The sequence below is a fragment of the Gavialis gangeticus genome, unplaced genomic scaffold (genome assembly GCF_001723915.1).
Source record: "Gavialis gangeticus isolate Ggan-Ray unplaced genomic scaffold, GavGan_comp1, whole genome shotgun sequence".
Classification (NCBI taxonomy): domain Eukaryota; kingdom Metazoa; phylum Chordata; order Crocodylia; family Gavialidae; genus Gavialis; species Gavialis gangeticus.
The window spans coordinates 8,789,282-8,804,336 of record NW_017729004.1 but is presented as its reverse complement, the minus strand read 5'-3'; the positions used below and the strand labels follow the sequence as shown (position 1 = coordinate 8,804,336).

Genomic DNA, 15,055 nt, shown 5'->3' with positions numbered 1-15,055 from the left:
GCCACCCCCTCTTTTCCCCCCCCCCCCCACACCCTTTCCTTTATTTGACTTTGATTCACATTAAAAATTGCAAGATGCTAGGAACAGTGCAAGCTGTAGCAGAAGAGGCATACAAGCTGCAGGATTGGTGTAACATTGTGTTTCACTGCTCTGTTACTCAATGTTTTGACATTGCCGATAGCAAAATGTGTGTATGGGGGATTTAAAAAAGAGGAACAACAAAAAAAAGGAAATAGAGAAGAGTTAATATGATGGAGGCTGTGAGTTTGGGGATGGCTGTGTTAACCTTTGACATCTGCCACGTTACAGGCTGACATTTCACTGGTGTTTTTGTAACATGTAGTGTGCCAGTATTTGAGACGATAACAGCGATAAGAGCAAATAGACCAGAATCCCCAGAAGTTTTGCCGTCTTCTATCATAGTGAGGTTTGCCCAATAACTTCATAAAAGGTGTAAAGAAAAACTGTCCAAAAAAACCACCATTCTGCTTCAGACAATTATTTGGGAGCCAGATTACATGTTTATTCATGTAAAGGAGAGTGGGGGATGGAGAAGCAAGTTGTTCCTTGCTTTAGATTATAATGCCATTTTAAACACCTAGTACCCCCTTTTTTACGGTATCACGCCCCTCAGGGGTGGTGATCCATGGAACACGACATCACAGGATCATTGGGCTCACAACATCTTTTTGCACCTGGAAAGAAATAGGCTATGATATGGAATAACTGTGGAAAAGCCTATTTTTTTTTTATATGCACCTCTCATTTCCCTCGTGGTGTGCTATGGCATTCATGCAATGCTTCAGTGTAATTATTAAGGGAGGGGAGCACTATTCCCCATAAAAAGGGGAGCAGAATCTGGTCCTACTAGTTAGTCGTGTTCTTCACTAAAGGACATAGCACGGATCTTGCTTTCTTCTGGGCAGGATTCTTCCACCTTTACGTAAGATGAGTAACACCTTAGCCCACAAAAACTCACCTGCTCACAAAGTTAGGTGGTACTTGGCATGGGTATGGATGGCAGATCAGGTGTTTTGTGAGCATTCGATCTTTGACTGAGAAAAGGAGAGAAGAAACTTTTTTCCACCTTCTCCATTAGTATTTCTTGGTACCATTGTTTCCCTGTGTTACTTGGGTTATGGTTACGGAGTGGCTTTAAAAGTTTAAGTCTTTAAACATTTTTTTTTCAATTTTTTTCGGTATAAACTAGTTTAAACATGCAAATAATGCTCTGTGGTGATACACATGGGAGGAAACACCAGAGGAAAAGTCAGATAAATAGATGTTAGGTTTTTATTGCAGATTGTAGCAGGAATAAGACATGATCTGTTTTAAGTGGATAGACTGTTTGATATTTCTTAATGTTCTAATTCTGCAGGCTTTACTCATGTGTTGGTTGCTAATGTAACTAGATGTTGAACAATCAGCCTGATATTCAGGGGGTCATGTACACCTTGCTGGGGTCATTAGATGTACACCTTGTTGGGGTCATTTGACCCCAGTACTCTTTCCTGCCATGGCAGGGGGTCGGACTAGATGATCTACTCAGGTCCCTTCTAACCCTAGAAACTATGAAACTATGTGAGCCCATGAATCTGATTCACTTATAAGAATTGTAGGTGCTGGGAGCTCTGAAAACAAGTCCTAAATTTGGAACAGGCCCCATGTTTGGAACCTCAGTTTAATTTTACATTTCAGAGCTTTTAATTATACAACCTCACAAGATGAACATTTATACACTTCTTCTTGGGGGGGAACTATTGGAAACATTAACCATGTTCCCTATACTTTTTCCATGACTATCTTTTTGCATAGTACTCTTTGTATTGTGTCCTTGCAAAAAAAAATGGGATTGATCCCATAGAAAAAAAAATGTTGGGAAAGATACAGCTTCTCTCATTGTCATTCTGAATGCAGCTCTTAGAGGCATGAGAACAGCAGCTTCAGACGCAGCCACTTTCCTGCCACGGCTGTGTGTGTTTTCTACCCTCACCCATTTCTAAATTTGTTATTCTCCTTTCTGAATACCTTAGATTTTGATACCCTTATGCCGGTCTCATGAATCAAGATTCCTCCCAAACCTAACTGCCTATAGGGCAAATATGTTGCAGACACCCCAGTTTCTGTAGTCAGCAGTACACCCAAAGGTGTCATGTGGCAAACATCATGTCCAGCTGCCTTTGAATCCCCAGGGTAAATGACCACACACTCACTAACAGCTGGGGGCAGCTTATGGCAGCTCATGGCTCACGTTCAGAGCAGGGCTTGCACTCCTAACCCTAAAGCTGTAGGAAGTCATCTTAACCACTCTGTTACCACACTGCCACCACAGCCTGTGTACCTCATAACTCCTACTGAGTCTGTTGAAACCATTGACTAAATTACACACTACTACCTGGGGGCATCTACATGTGTGTTTTACTGCGGAGTAGTCTAATTCACTCCATAGTACAGTGTCACTGGCTACACATGCACCAGGATTAGGGTGCAGTAAAGTAATTAACTCTTCCGTAGGATAGTACTGTCGGGAACAGTACTATCTTATGGCAGAGTATTTTACTGCACTGAAAAGCATGTGTAGACAGTGACCGGGGGTGTAAATTGGATCTGGTCAGCCCAGGCAGCCTGGGGCTTGCTCTGCCTCAGCTCAAATTGCTGGTGTCCTGGGTGCACGTGTAGAAGCTGAGCCTGGGACCGGTTGACTCTGGCATGAACTGCTCTTGAGTTTATTGCATCACATTAATGTCACATGCAGATGCACCACTGTGTGTGAAGAACGTTAGAATATGGCCCCTTTCCCACTCAAACTTCCCCCCTCCAGTGTACTGAGAGTACTGACTTTCATCCCCTCCCAAGTTCTTTCCCGAATCACCATCCTGAGATTCCCTGTCCAGACTTTGTACAAGCAGTGCTCCGTTCAAGGCAGGTCTTGGTTCAAATCAAAGATCAAGATCACGATTGATGTGTAGCAAAGAGAAATAGCTCCCTCTCTTCCTCCTAGATTTGGACTTGGAAAGGAATCTGACACCTTGAGGATATTTTTAGCTTCTGTGAATCAAAACTGTCTTTGTTCTTTGACAGTGGGGTTTTCACATTTGATATGAGTGAAGAACCATCAGAGCTCCCTTGTCAGAGTGAAAGTATCAGGGAGAAAGAGCTTCCACCCAGAGCAAAAAAGCTGCTTGTTGCACCTCTGGGCCAGGTATAGACACAACACTTTAACTGGTATAAGGGATTGGAAAGTGGTCTATGTAACAGAGGTTCAGCATACAGAGACTGATTTAAAAATGGCAAAACCCACTCTAAGACTTGCCTGCTCACCAAAGGGCAAACATCTGCTCACTACTAATCTAAACTACACCGCTTACAGAAAGCTGCATAGCTTAGATTGATTCTGCCTCAAGCTTTTTGAATGTCTGTACCTAGCCCGGATGTTTTCCCTGAGACGCCACATAGGGCATCTGCTGAAAAGCAAGACCTGTGAATGTCTCAAGTTGTTTCCAAAAGTCAGGGTCATCATGAGTAGCTATTTACTTAAAACACGAGGCCCAGAGGCTGTTGTCAGATCTAGGCTGCATGCGATGCTGTCTGACCCACCCCACAAAACCTGGACTTGTGGGATCACTTCAAGATCTGCAGCCCTAAGTGGGTGTAAAGAAGTGTCTGAAAGATGCAATAGGACAGACCCCAGTTGGTTTTCAATCTTTATAGCTCTATTGGATGGATCTCTGATAATTTATGCTGCTGGAGGATCTGGGCCAATGCAGTAGATTATGATGGATTATGATGGGTGACACAGTTATCCCTCCCTCTGCCCCCAAATTCTTTGACTACCCTGCACGCAGAATACTAATGCGGATATGTGGGTGAAGTTTCTGGGCCTGAAATCCTTACCTCTTAAGGGCCAAGTTCTGATCCGGCAACTTTGTCATCCTGGCAATTGCAAGGGGTGAGCACAAAGGATTCAACAGGGCTTCATGTTCTACGCGGGGGTTTACTACAGGGCCCCTCCACGACCCCAAGATCATGGAGGGAGATAAGAGATCGACATCCAGAGATGTACTTAGATATGGGGCAAAGATTCAAAGGCCAGGTCAGAGTCCAAATGTTTTCAGAGTTTAATGGTGTTCAGAGGGGCTGATTATCTGGATTAGTGTAGTGTTAGGATGCGGCCATGGGTATAGGGCCAGATCTGACTTCCAAGCCAGTGCTAGGTTGGTACAATTTCTTAGCTTTTCATTGAGCTGTCCATTGGTCCGGAGGAAGAGAAGCAGAGCAGAACATTTAATCCCTTTCCAGAGCCTGGCTGCACATTATAGCTAACTGTGTGTGTGGGAGAGGTGGGGAGGGGGAGAGACCAGGGGAGGGAGAAATGCACCAGCAAATAAATCTACTGTAACCACACTCGCTTACAACAAACTATTGATATGGATAAGGGAAACTCTAATGACTAATTCAGAGGGGGAACAGGTAGCTTTTCTATGTGTGACTGCTTATGCATAAAAATGAGGAATCTGTAATGTTAACCTGAAAAGTGAGGCCCTATCCAATGCAAACATCACTGTCTGCCTAGCTACACAGCTTGCATGTTCTTCTTTCTCTACCCATGCTTCTCTGGAGAAGAAAAGATTGAAGGGGGATTTGATAACAGCCTTCAAATACCTGAAGGGTGATTACAGAGAGGATGGAGATGGGCTTTTTTCTGTGGCTGTAAGGGACAGGACTAGGAGCAATAGACTTGAGCTGTGGTAGGGGAAATTTAGGCTGGAGAGTAGGAGGAACTTTTTGACTATGAGCGTGGGAAGCACTGGAACAGGCTGCCTGGAGAAGTTGTTTAAATTTTCAAGGGCAGTGTAGGCAGACACGTGGCTGGATGATTTGGCTTGAGCAGGAGGCTGGACTAGATGACTTTATGAGGTCCCTTCCAGCCCTGCTTTCCTATGATCCTATGATGTTCCTCACCTTTCTCGGGGTATATCTGTGACTGTGACTGCAGCTCATGTAAGGTATACCTGCACCAGCTTGAAATGAGCTACTTCAGGCATTGCTGGGGGTGTTCAGGGGCTAAGTAAATGCTTGGTAGCTTAGTCTGTGCTGAAGTCCATGCTCCTGTGGCTAGATTTCTAGCAGCCCCCAGCCACTTGCTTTAAAGCTTGGAAATGTTTAGAAGAGCAGCTCTCACACTAATGTCCATGGTGCAGATGTGGCTGCAGTGCAGATGTACCTTCATATATATTGAGGAAACTTCACAATAGCAGCATGTTAAGGCCCACAGTTTGTCCAGGTGCAAGTGACTGGAAGCAATGGAGACTCAAGTGTCTGACTAACCTCCAGTAACTAATTACTAGATAAGCAGTAACAATAAAAAAAAAAAAAGCATTCAAGCCACTGTCACATAATATAAGCAGGATTTGGCCACCTGTGTCCAAAGAAGCAACCCACAACCACCCCCACCCAAACCAACTTCCTAGGTGCCTTGAAAGTACCCAGGCACCTATATTTTTGCCAGCACACTTGTATAGGTAGAGAAAGTTCTCGTCCTATACATAAAGCTATACATGCACCACTGTCTTAGGTGCAAATCCCAAATACCCTTAGGTATGAAACAGCCACTGAGATGCTCAGCTCAGCTAATTCCCCCACAGGCCCAGCTCTGGTTTGTGTGCTCCGAGTACATCTACACTGAGTTGACCCCAAAGCACAGCACAGTAGATGCTCGTGTTCAGAAATATGGCCAGAGGAGGTGCCCACTAGGTAAGCAGTTAGACACCAGGGCTGGCTGGATGTGTGTGTACCCATAACAGACCAAGGGACAGGGAATCTTTTCACTTTGCTTCGTCTGAGTTTTCTGTTGCCCATAAAAGATCTGCAGCTTTTAGTCAAGATGGTGGGAATCGCAACTGCTCAGCATTGCTGCATTAGAGGAGCTGCAGTAAAATTAGGACACCCTGGAGAAGTGACCTTTAACCTTAATCACGGACCTTTTATTTCACAGGCACGTGAACAAAAGTTCTCATGAATTTTTCAGGTTTAGAGAGGGCAAAAAAGAAAATATACTCTATTTTCCCTGGGTTCTGGGTTTGTGAACGAGCCAGACAGGGTTTTTGTTTTTTAACTTTTACTGAACTCAAAAGGCAGTCTTCAGAGGCAAAAGCAAAAGAGAGTCATTTTGCCAGGAGAAATTCTTTTGACTGGGCAACTGGGTACATTTCCACCCTGCTAAGATCTTTCTGGACGCAGGTCACCAAACCGGCTCAATAAAATAAAATATCCATTCAGTGAAAGATATGGCTAGTTTTCATGCTGATTAGCATAGCAATGTTCTCCTATGGTTTCAATACACCAGGATGAAACATGACCTTTTCATATAGATCTCATTCATTACTGATTAAGGGGAACAGCAAAGGAGGAATAAATCCAAGTCTGGAATAGAAATTAAAAGTGTGTAATATGAAATGCAGCCACTCTGAACTGACCCCTATTACTGTTGTCCTGCAGGCCGCTAGAAAAGACTCTGGGCATTTAAAGACGCAGCACACAGGAATTAGTATAGGAATATATCACTGGCATTCATAGGCACTGCTAATTTCAAAGGCCACTTTTCAAGTCTTGCAGTCCAATCAGGAAAAGCTGAGAACAGAATTGCATGGCATGGGATCCCAGGTTCAATATATATATTTTTTTCCATAAAGCCCAATCTTTTTTTTTTTTCTGTCCAAATCAACAGCGTCATTTTCAGTGTCTCACTAAAGCGCAGGCTGAGAGCTTCGAGTTGTAAGCTAGCCCCATCAGTTTGAATGCTCTGTAGATCAGCTTGAGGTGAGGATGTTAATATGAATGGGGAACACCAGTGGATTCGAATTATTACATTTTGCCCTTTGAATGACTTGCAAGAAAGATATCTATTTCCAAACTTCGCTGAATAGTTATCCTTCCTGCATCCAGCGGGGCTGAATAGAATAATCCGACCACCTGTTCATCAGGAAGATTTCAGCTTGTTTCACTTTGTCTTTTCTTTTTTAAAAGGATGCATTGATGGGTGATGTTTCTGCCCAGTACAGATGGGAGTGAAACGAAGTGGAGTGGGGTTGACCATGTGTTGGGTATACGAACTGTCCTGCTGGTGTGGAGAGAGATGGTTTGGAGGAGCAGAGCTTGTAGTTCGTCTCCCATGAAAAGGAGTTATGTACAGCACTGGATATCACCCCACTGTATATTTATCAGCTGGCTTGCAACCTATAACTGGGATCCAGCAGCCTACACCTTGTTTGGCCATGGCACCCTGATTCTATCCAACCCTCCAGCATTTTTTGGGGTTGTAGCTTAGTATCCTGCTCGATAGCAGCTGGGATTGCAGGAGAAGTGGGGTAGGGATGGGCTCTATTATATTTCTTTTTGTCCCTCTTTTACCTGGTCCAGAGCACCCAGACAGCAGCGAGTATGACTTGTCCATTTGAATATATTTTTATGGGAGCCCTTTGTTACCGAACTGGAGAGAATTAAATCCTACCTTTGGCATCGGTCATGTAGATGGGCCGAAAGCATAATGAATGCATCACACTTGCTCTTTTTGAAGTCTGTGGCAGAAGATGCCGATGGGAACAGAAAAAAAGTACCTTGCAAAGAACAACAACAAAATCCCTACAATGTTATTTTGTCAGAGATGGGAGAGGTATTCTGAGCCAAACCTTATGTGGGGCAGAGCCTCTCCTATATAGTCCATGGAGTGATCATAATTTACACCCACTGCGGCTTTGCTCTTGATGGAAATCTGCATAGTTCTGTTGACTCCCAGAGGATGTAGTCATTTGAGTTAAGTGCAATGCTATGGAGAGGGGCTGCCTACTGCTAGGAAACATAGGAAACAGTCCTTGATAATGCCTGAGGCAGGGTGATATTCATCTACCTAAGTGACAAACTCTTCTCCTTTGTAGGTGGTTGGGCATGTCCATCCAGAATGCGATTTTGTAACTGAGCTAAAGAAAAATGAGAATGAGTGTCTGAGGGATGCTGAAGACTGGGGAAATGGGACTAAAGGTACAGTATATGGTGTCTTGAAAGGGAAACAGGCCGTGGATTTGAAAAGTGAATGAAGCTGGTTCAGAGGAAGAAGATGTGTAACCTCTCTATTCAGCTCTAGAACTGAACCCAAGTCTTTTTGCTGTTTCCCCATCACCCTGGACATCAAGTTCAGATGCTATGGTCCTTCATTCAGGATCAGCTATCCTTGTGTCTTGACCAGCCTTTCTGCCTCACTCTTCCCTCACCTTCTCCATGACCTTATCTCTGCTCCCTTGATTTTCTTCCCCACTTTGCTTTTTCTCTGTGCCCGAAACGCAGTGCCAGCGAACCATGTCACCCCATCTCCCGGCTCCAAGCCCATTGAAAACACCATATGTGCTGCATTGCCTGGAAGAAGCTAGTTAAGTTATCTTTCAAAAATGTGGACTGGTGAGATGGATAGACACCTCAAACGGGATGTGAATATAAAAACATGAGAATAGCCAAAGATCCACCTAGACCAGTGTCTGGTCTCCAACACTGGTAACTAGTGAATGCTGGAGACAAAGAGTAGTCCTTCATCTGCAAACTTCATTTCCTCCCCTAAAATCCTCATACTTACTCTGGATCTGGCTTATAATTAACAGGACATGTGCAGTGTAATTCATCCCCTGTCAGACCCTCTCAGTCACCACCAGCAGGTTACATCCTTGACCTGTCCTTCACAAATACGTCTGATTCCCTTTAGAGCCTGGTAGCATTGGCTTCCACATCATCCTGCGGCAATGAGTTCCTTGGCCTTGCTGCAGAAATCCTCCTCCTTCATTTCCCCCAGCATAGTCTCCCTGGTGGTGTCATGGCTACAATGAGATGTTTCATACTGAAATACAAAGAAGGTTTAGCAATGTGTTTCCTTTCCTCTGTGAGGTTGCAAGAAAACATGGGACCGGTTGCTGTGCTGGCCTGATGCAGATGCTGGAGAGACTATTGCCTTACCATGTCCGAACATCCTCTTTTACTTCATGAAGAAGCCAGGTGAGGGACCCTTGCAGATTGATTTCATTGCTTTAAATTTGCACATGACCCCATTAGGCTCATGAAAGCGAGGGTCATGGAAGCAAGGCTTGAGCCATGTGGAAAGTGGGGGTAAGGAGAGTGCTACTCCAGGAACGTCTACCTTTGTTAGAGGGTGCTTTGCAGTTTGTCTGGGGTCCTGGGTGACCTCCATGGTTGGGGCTTGGTCTAGCATTTCACACTGTGAACCTGAAACAAAGTGCTTGAGTCCATGGAGAAATTCTCACTTGTTTCAAAGGGCTTTGAGATCAGCCCAAAGGGAAAGCGCCTCTTGGGTTCATCAGGGAGTACTGTTTGAATCAACAGTGGGCCTTAAGAGGTTTAGTTTGTGATTAATATGGGATGAAATGAAAGGATCATGAATGAATGATGTGAGCAGTCCTTAGGGCCGAGAACAGAGAGGGGAAGCAGAATTTTGCCATGAAATCTGGCCAGAAGCAGATCTGATGAAAGCAGATGTAACTTGGTGGAAATCAGTGGCTTGGCAGTTGCTTATTCTGGAGATGAATTTGGCCTGATAACTGAGAACATGTGGGGAGAACCGAGCTTCCAGGAAAGACGGAGATTTGGCAGTTTCAAAAGAAAAAACAGTAATCCCCCAAGCCTGCCCACCACCCTCCTCGCAGCATGTGACACCTGCTAGTTATAAACAAGGGATCAGGAACGTTCCTTTCATCTGCAAACTTCATTTCCTCCCATAAAATCCTCAGACTTATCCTGGATCTGGCTCATAAAGCTTTCTACTGAAAACCCTGTTATCACTCTCCGGACAAAACAGTTATGCCAGATAAACCAGCTAGTTGTATCCAATGTCAAGAAGGGAGTAGACACAAAGGGCATAGGGGAGGGGGTAGAGTATAACTAGGAGCTATTGATTATAGTTATCCTATAGCAAGAGAAATGTTAGCATGGTATGAGGTCTGTCTCAGGGGAAGTGGGGGTGGGGGTGGGGGTCTTTCCCTCTGGGGTTCACTGTATGAGAAACAGAAAAGCCCTAAAAATGAAATAGGAAAGCTAGTTATTTTTCACTGTTGCTTCCTCATCTGCACAGCACCAAGCACAGATATGGTGTTGAACAAAATAGTTAATATCCAAACAAGCCATTCCTGTGAGTAATTTCCGTAGTTCTGCTCTTTTTATAACACATAATGGTGGATATGGTTTTTATCTTATCACCCCGAATTCACTGGTGCAGGGCCAGAATAGACGGAGAGAGAAACTCTACTTAGACTGAATCTTAGGGCCCATCTTTTTGCTCTGCATTTGTACAGCATCTAGCACACTGAAGCCCTGGTTGGTGACTCCAATGTGCTGTCACAATGCAAATACATTATTATACATCGTGCGTGAGACGGGTTTTTGCTTTGTGTTGCCTCCCTAGCTCTTCATTGCTTCTACAGAAAATGCACAGCACAGCAATTCTGGGTATGAAGTGCCTAAGAGAAACCCACTCTGGATTTGGGAGGAGAAGAAGTTTCCATCTCTTATACAAGAGAAGTTAAATTTATCCAGAGCATGGTCATCAGCTTATATCAGGGAACCTTGGAAGGACAAAAACGATTCTTTGTGACTGGGGCAATGTTGATCTTCAATGGAGGACACTTCAGGAAGTTCAGAAGTGAACCTCACAAGCTTCCCCTTGTCCTAGACTTGCAACCATGTGCTCCTTATCAGGAGGAACTTTGTTCCTCCCTGTCTTCTTGTTAGCAGGGGTTGTTCTTCTCTTATTCTACGGTTCCTTAATAGGAAGCAACCTACTACTGCTGAATTTGGTTGTCCCTGGAATGAATGCATGGGCTTCTTTAGCAATACAGAACTTTTCTGTTTTAGCTGGCCTGGTGAGAAGAAACTGCACGAAGAAAGGATGGTCAGATCCATTTCCCTCATACCATATTGCCTGCCCAGTGGAAGATGAGATTCCCATTGAAGAAGTAAGTTCCTTGAGCAAACAGAGTTTAGACATGTGCAGTTGCTGTTAGGATTCTTTTCTGTTTCTGAAGTTCACTGTGGAGGAAACTTGGTTTAAGTGGCCGTCCGCTTATTAGGTACGAGGAAGAATGGCTGCTTACTTGGCAAAATGATTCACAACACTTATTGTCCTGAGAGAGTGATAATGAAGGCAGCTAATAAGTTTAGAGAGCTGTATTTGCAAAATGTAGAGGCAGAACCTACAGCTGATGTGCATGTGTGTGACTCCATTGATCTTAATTGACACCATCTAAAAATCTGGCCCCAAATGTCTGTAAAACAAGGGACTGAATTTTAAGTCTGATCTGTTGGTAGCATTACAGCAAGTCTATGGCAAGTGCCCCTCTTTTCAAAGAATAAAGGGTTTTTTTTTTTTTTTTGGCAAATATCTAGTTGGTTTAGTAAATGATATCACCTCTGTCATGAGTTTTGATTAATCTTTTGAAGAGAATTTCAGCTGTGATGTAGTCTCTACCAGTGTAACATAAGAGGCTGGATGCCTACGCCATGCCTATTGTAAGAAAACAGATTGGTTACAGAAAAAATAATCAGTAAAAGTATCTAAGCAAGAGGAAATTTGGACTGTAAAATGTGTATTGTGCACAGCCACCTGGCTCTCCCTTGGACTGGTATTGATCCAATGGAGTTTCTCTGACTTTACACCCAAGTAATTTGGATCAGAATTGTTTCAGCTTGATTCTCAGAGTTAGTGGGCATGTTTACATGTACATTAATGCTCTGCAATTATAGCGCATTAAGTTTAGTACCTGTAATAATAGGTACTAATTTGATGTATCATAATCAGCACTACCGCACAGAAGCACTGGTGCACATGTTTTACATGATGCTAATGTGCAGTAGACTAATTCTACTGTGCATTTGGGTGTTAGCACGGCTTTTACGGTGACATGCTAATCCACAGTAGAATTAGTCTACTGTGATTTAGGATCTCGTAGATACACCCAGTGTCACTTAGACATTGTAAATGCTGGGAAGTTTTACTCTTTGACATGAAGTTAGTATTGGCTTAATTAATCAACATAATTATACTGATTCATGTAGCAGCTATTCCTGTCTAGGAAGGGTATTAAGCTAAATTGGTGTTAGGCACTTTAATACAGGTATAACCAAATCCATATTTGGATTGTACTGGTAAAGCTATATTGTTAAAATAATAATCCCATCCCTAAATAATATATTATGCGGGTATAAAAACTGCGTTGTAATGAGGCCTAATTATTTTCTTAATCGCTTTGGTGTAAATCTGGAATAATTCCAGTCAAGTAAAACAGAAGACTCCAGTGGGGTGTGAAAAGGAGATTCACAGATTCACAGGGAAGTTTGCACGCTGCCGGTGGTGCTAGCTGAGAGAATGAGAGCAAGATTGTTTTTTATTTGGTGAAGGTAATTTCACTTGTGACAAAGAGCTTTGGCCGTGTGCGGGTGAAATGAGGGGCATGTGTGCACGACACTTTAAAGTGGGTTAAATGCTTTTGCACCGCTTTAATGGTGTTGGTGTTTGCACGCATCCGTGGCGTATCGTGTAGTAATTCCAGCCACTGTAGCAAAGTGGGTGGCATAATGTGCCTTAAATGACTTGGGGCGCAGCAAACTAAAACTCTTCGAGGAGTTTCAGTTTGGTGCCCTGCCAGCTGCGAAGTGAAGCACCAGGCTCCATGCAGCCCAGGGGCTCTGCAGGAAGCCTGGCAGCAGCCTGGGAAGACAGGCTCCACCCAACAATAGCGGAGAGCCTGATCTTTTTTTTCCTTGGAGCCTACCTGCCTGAGCTGCGTGGAGGCACGGTGCCTCCCTCTTCGGCTGCGGTGCCCCCCGGGACCACCTTATCCAGGTGCTTGCAGGCGGGTGTTGCCTGGGGGAGGCTGTTGCTGCCATGGAAGGAAGCACCAGCCCCGCCTGCAGCCCAGGGACCTCTCCACCCTCCGGCAGCTCATCCTGCCCTCCCCACCTCTGGAGAGGCAGGTAAGTTTGGGTGTGTGCATGACATGCAGGTTTAAAGGGCCCTAAACTGAAGCGGTGTTTTCAAAAACCCACCGCTTCAATTTAGGGCCCCCGTTTCGTCTACACACGCCCTTAGTCAACAACCTGTTTTGCACAGGGGCTTCCTAGATTTTTCTGGTCCTCTTCCCATTCCTTCTTCCCTGTTTGTTATCACGTTATTTAGCTTGCAACTTCCTTTTTTCTGCCAGCTGATTTATAGTACCTGCCATGCTGTGTAAACAAGCACTTCCCCTCAAATGCAATGCTTAAAAAAATGTCCTCTCCCCCCTGCTTTTTATTGCTTCCTTGCACTTCTAGTGAAAAAACAATCACAGCATAATCCTGCTGTTTTCTTTGGCAGTAGCCCTGATCTTTCATTTAGGTAAACTCCTCAGCCTGCTTGTTTATCCACTTGGGAACTGGGCTATTGCTTTGTATGGCGTTTGTATCTGATTTACGCTCGGTGTCAGCTGGCTGGGATGAGACTAGAACAGATCTGCTGTGTCAATGCACAGGGCAACTCCTTATTGACTCCCCTATTTGAGTTTTGGGTGGAGCAATGCAGTAAGAGCTACCAGGGCATTGAATGGAGTGTGTTGCCTATGTGATGGTGGATGCAGTGTCAGGCCTGTTATGTCTTACGTTTCAGTCATGCTTAGCACTTCTCACCATAAGACTCTAATTATAACGTTTTCTGGAGTGATGCAGTGGAATTAGACCATGAAAGTCTAATCTGTTATCCTTTCTTGTGTCAAACAGGAGAAATATAGTGACTGACTGGGTGTTTGAAAGTATATAATAAAGTTGAAATAGGACTCAAAAGGCAGACACTGCCAAATTTTGGAAAAGAAATACCTGAAATTCAATTAAAGATTCTCAAATGGGATCTGTCTAGTTCTCCTTGCGGTTTCCAGTATGGATAGATGAAGTCAGTCCACATACACTCAAATAACATGCCCTGGAAAAAAGCAGGAATTAAGTTCCAAAACTGTTTGGCTGTACAGGTTTCCCTGGCTTTATGCATTCCTGGAATTTGCATACATTCCTGAATTTATGCAAATTCAACATAACTTGAATTTGCATAAAGGAAACCCACTTTACAATGTAACAAATAGGGATACATTCCACGACCTCGACTGTACTGACCCCCAACCCACTTTTACAAGACAATTTTGGTACTTGCCAACAACAGACAGTGCGCACAAGCACAGGGCACTATCGTAATGGGGATGGCAACTACAGAAACACGTGTCGCAGACAATGAGCAGGGAGCACAGATCCACATAGGAAACCATATTTTGGTGTGCACCACTCCCACAATGCACCGCATAAAGCAGCTGACTGCGAGCTTCCACCACACCGATCAGAATATGAATATACCTCTCATATAATGATCTTTTGGTATAAAAAGGGTCGTTGCATAAGAGTGAATTTGCACATACAGAACTCGCATAAAGCAAGGAAAACCTGTCATTATACCTGGGAAAACTTGAGCTTGGGAACAGAAGGAAAAAAGAAAACCCAGTAGAAAAAAACAGAGTAGGGAGCAGGGCCAAGAGCAAAATGTGAAATTGAAAATGAACTCGGAGAAGGGCAGGGAGGAAATGTTATGAAAGATGGATATATTGTGTTATACACACCACATATGAGACAGCCACCAATACTAATCTATCTGTCAGGGAATTTCCTGTCTCTGACATTGGCCATCAATGCCTGCAGATAAAAACCTTGCAGTGAGATGCAAGGTCCAACAAAGTTGATAGAAGTTTTGCCATCAAGTTCAATGAGTCCAGGATTTCACCCTCAGACTTTTGAAAAATTAACTCGCTCTTGCAAAACAAAACTGGATTTAAACTGCAGCAGGGAATGATTTGTGAATCAAATGATCACCACTGGACTGTCCTAAAACATGCGCCCGCAACCTGCTTTAAGGACTGGGTTGAGGATGGTCTGACCTAACCATGCCACGTGCCTGGTGGGCAGTGGCTCCACAACCCCCGGTGCTGCCTGGCTG

General features: G+C 44.0%; 1 protein-coding gene across 1 annotated transcript in view; it reads left to right on the top strand.

Annotated features, from left to right (window-relative positions):
* Window positions 1-15,055, top strand: part of LOC109291070 (growth hormone-releasing hormone receptor-like) — a 42,951-nt gene that overhangs the window by 4,416 nt on the left and 23,480 nt on the right. Inside the window, exons 3-5 of the mRNA XM_019507930.1 lie at window positions 7,935-8,037; window positions 8,929-9,036; window positions 10,906-11,006. Of these exons, the coding sequence (XP_019363475.1) occupies window positions 7,935-8,037; window positions 8,929-9,036; window positions 10,906-11,006 (312 nt within the window). The remainder of the gene's footprint in view (window positions 1-7,934; window positions 8,038-8,928; window positions 9,037-10,905; window positions 11,007-15,055) is intronic.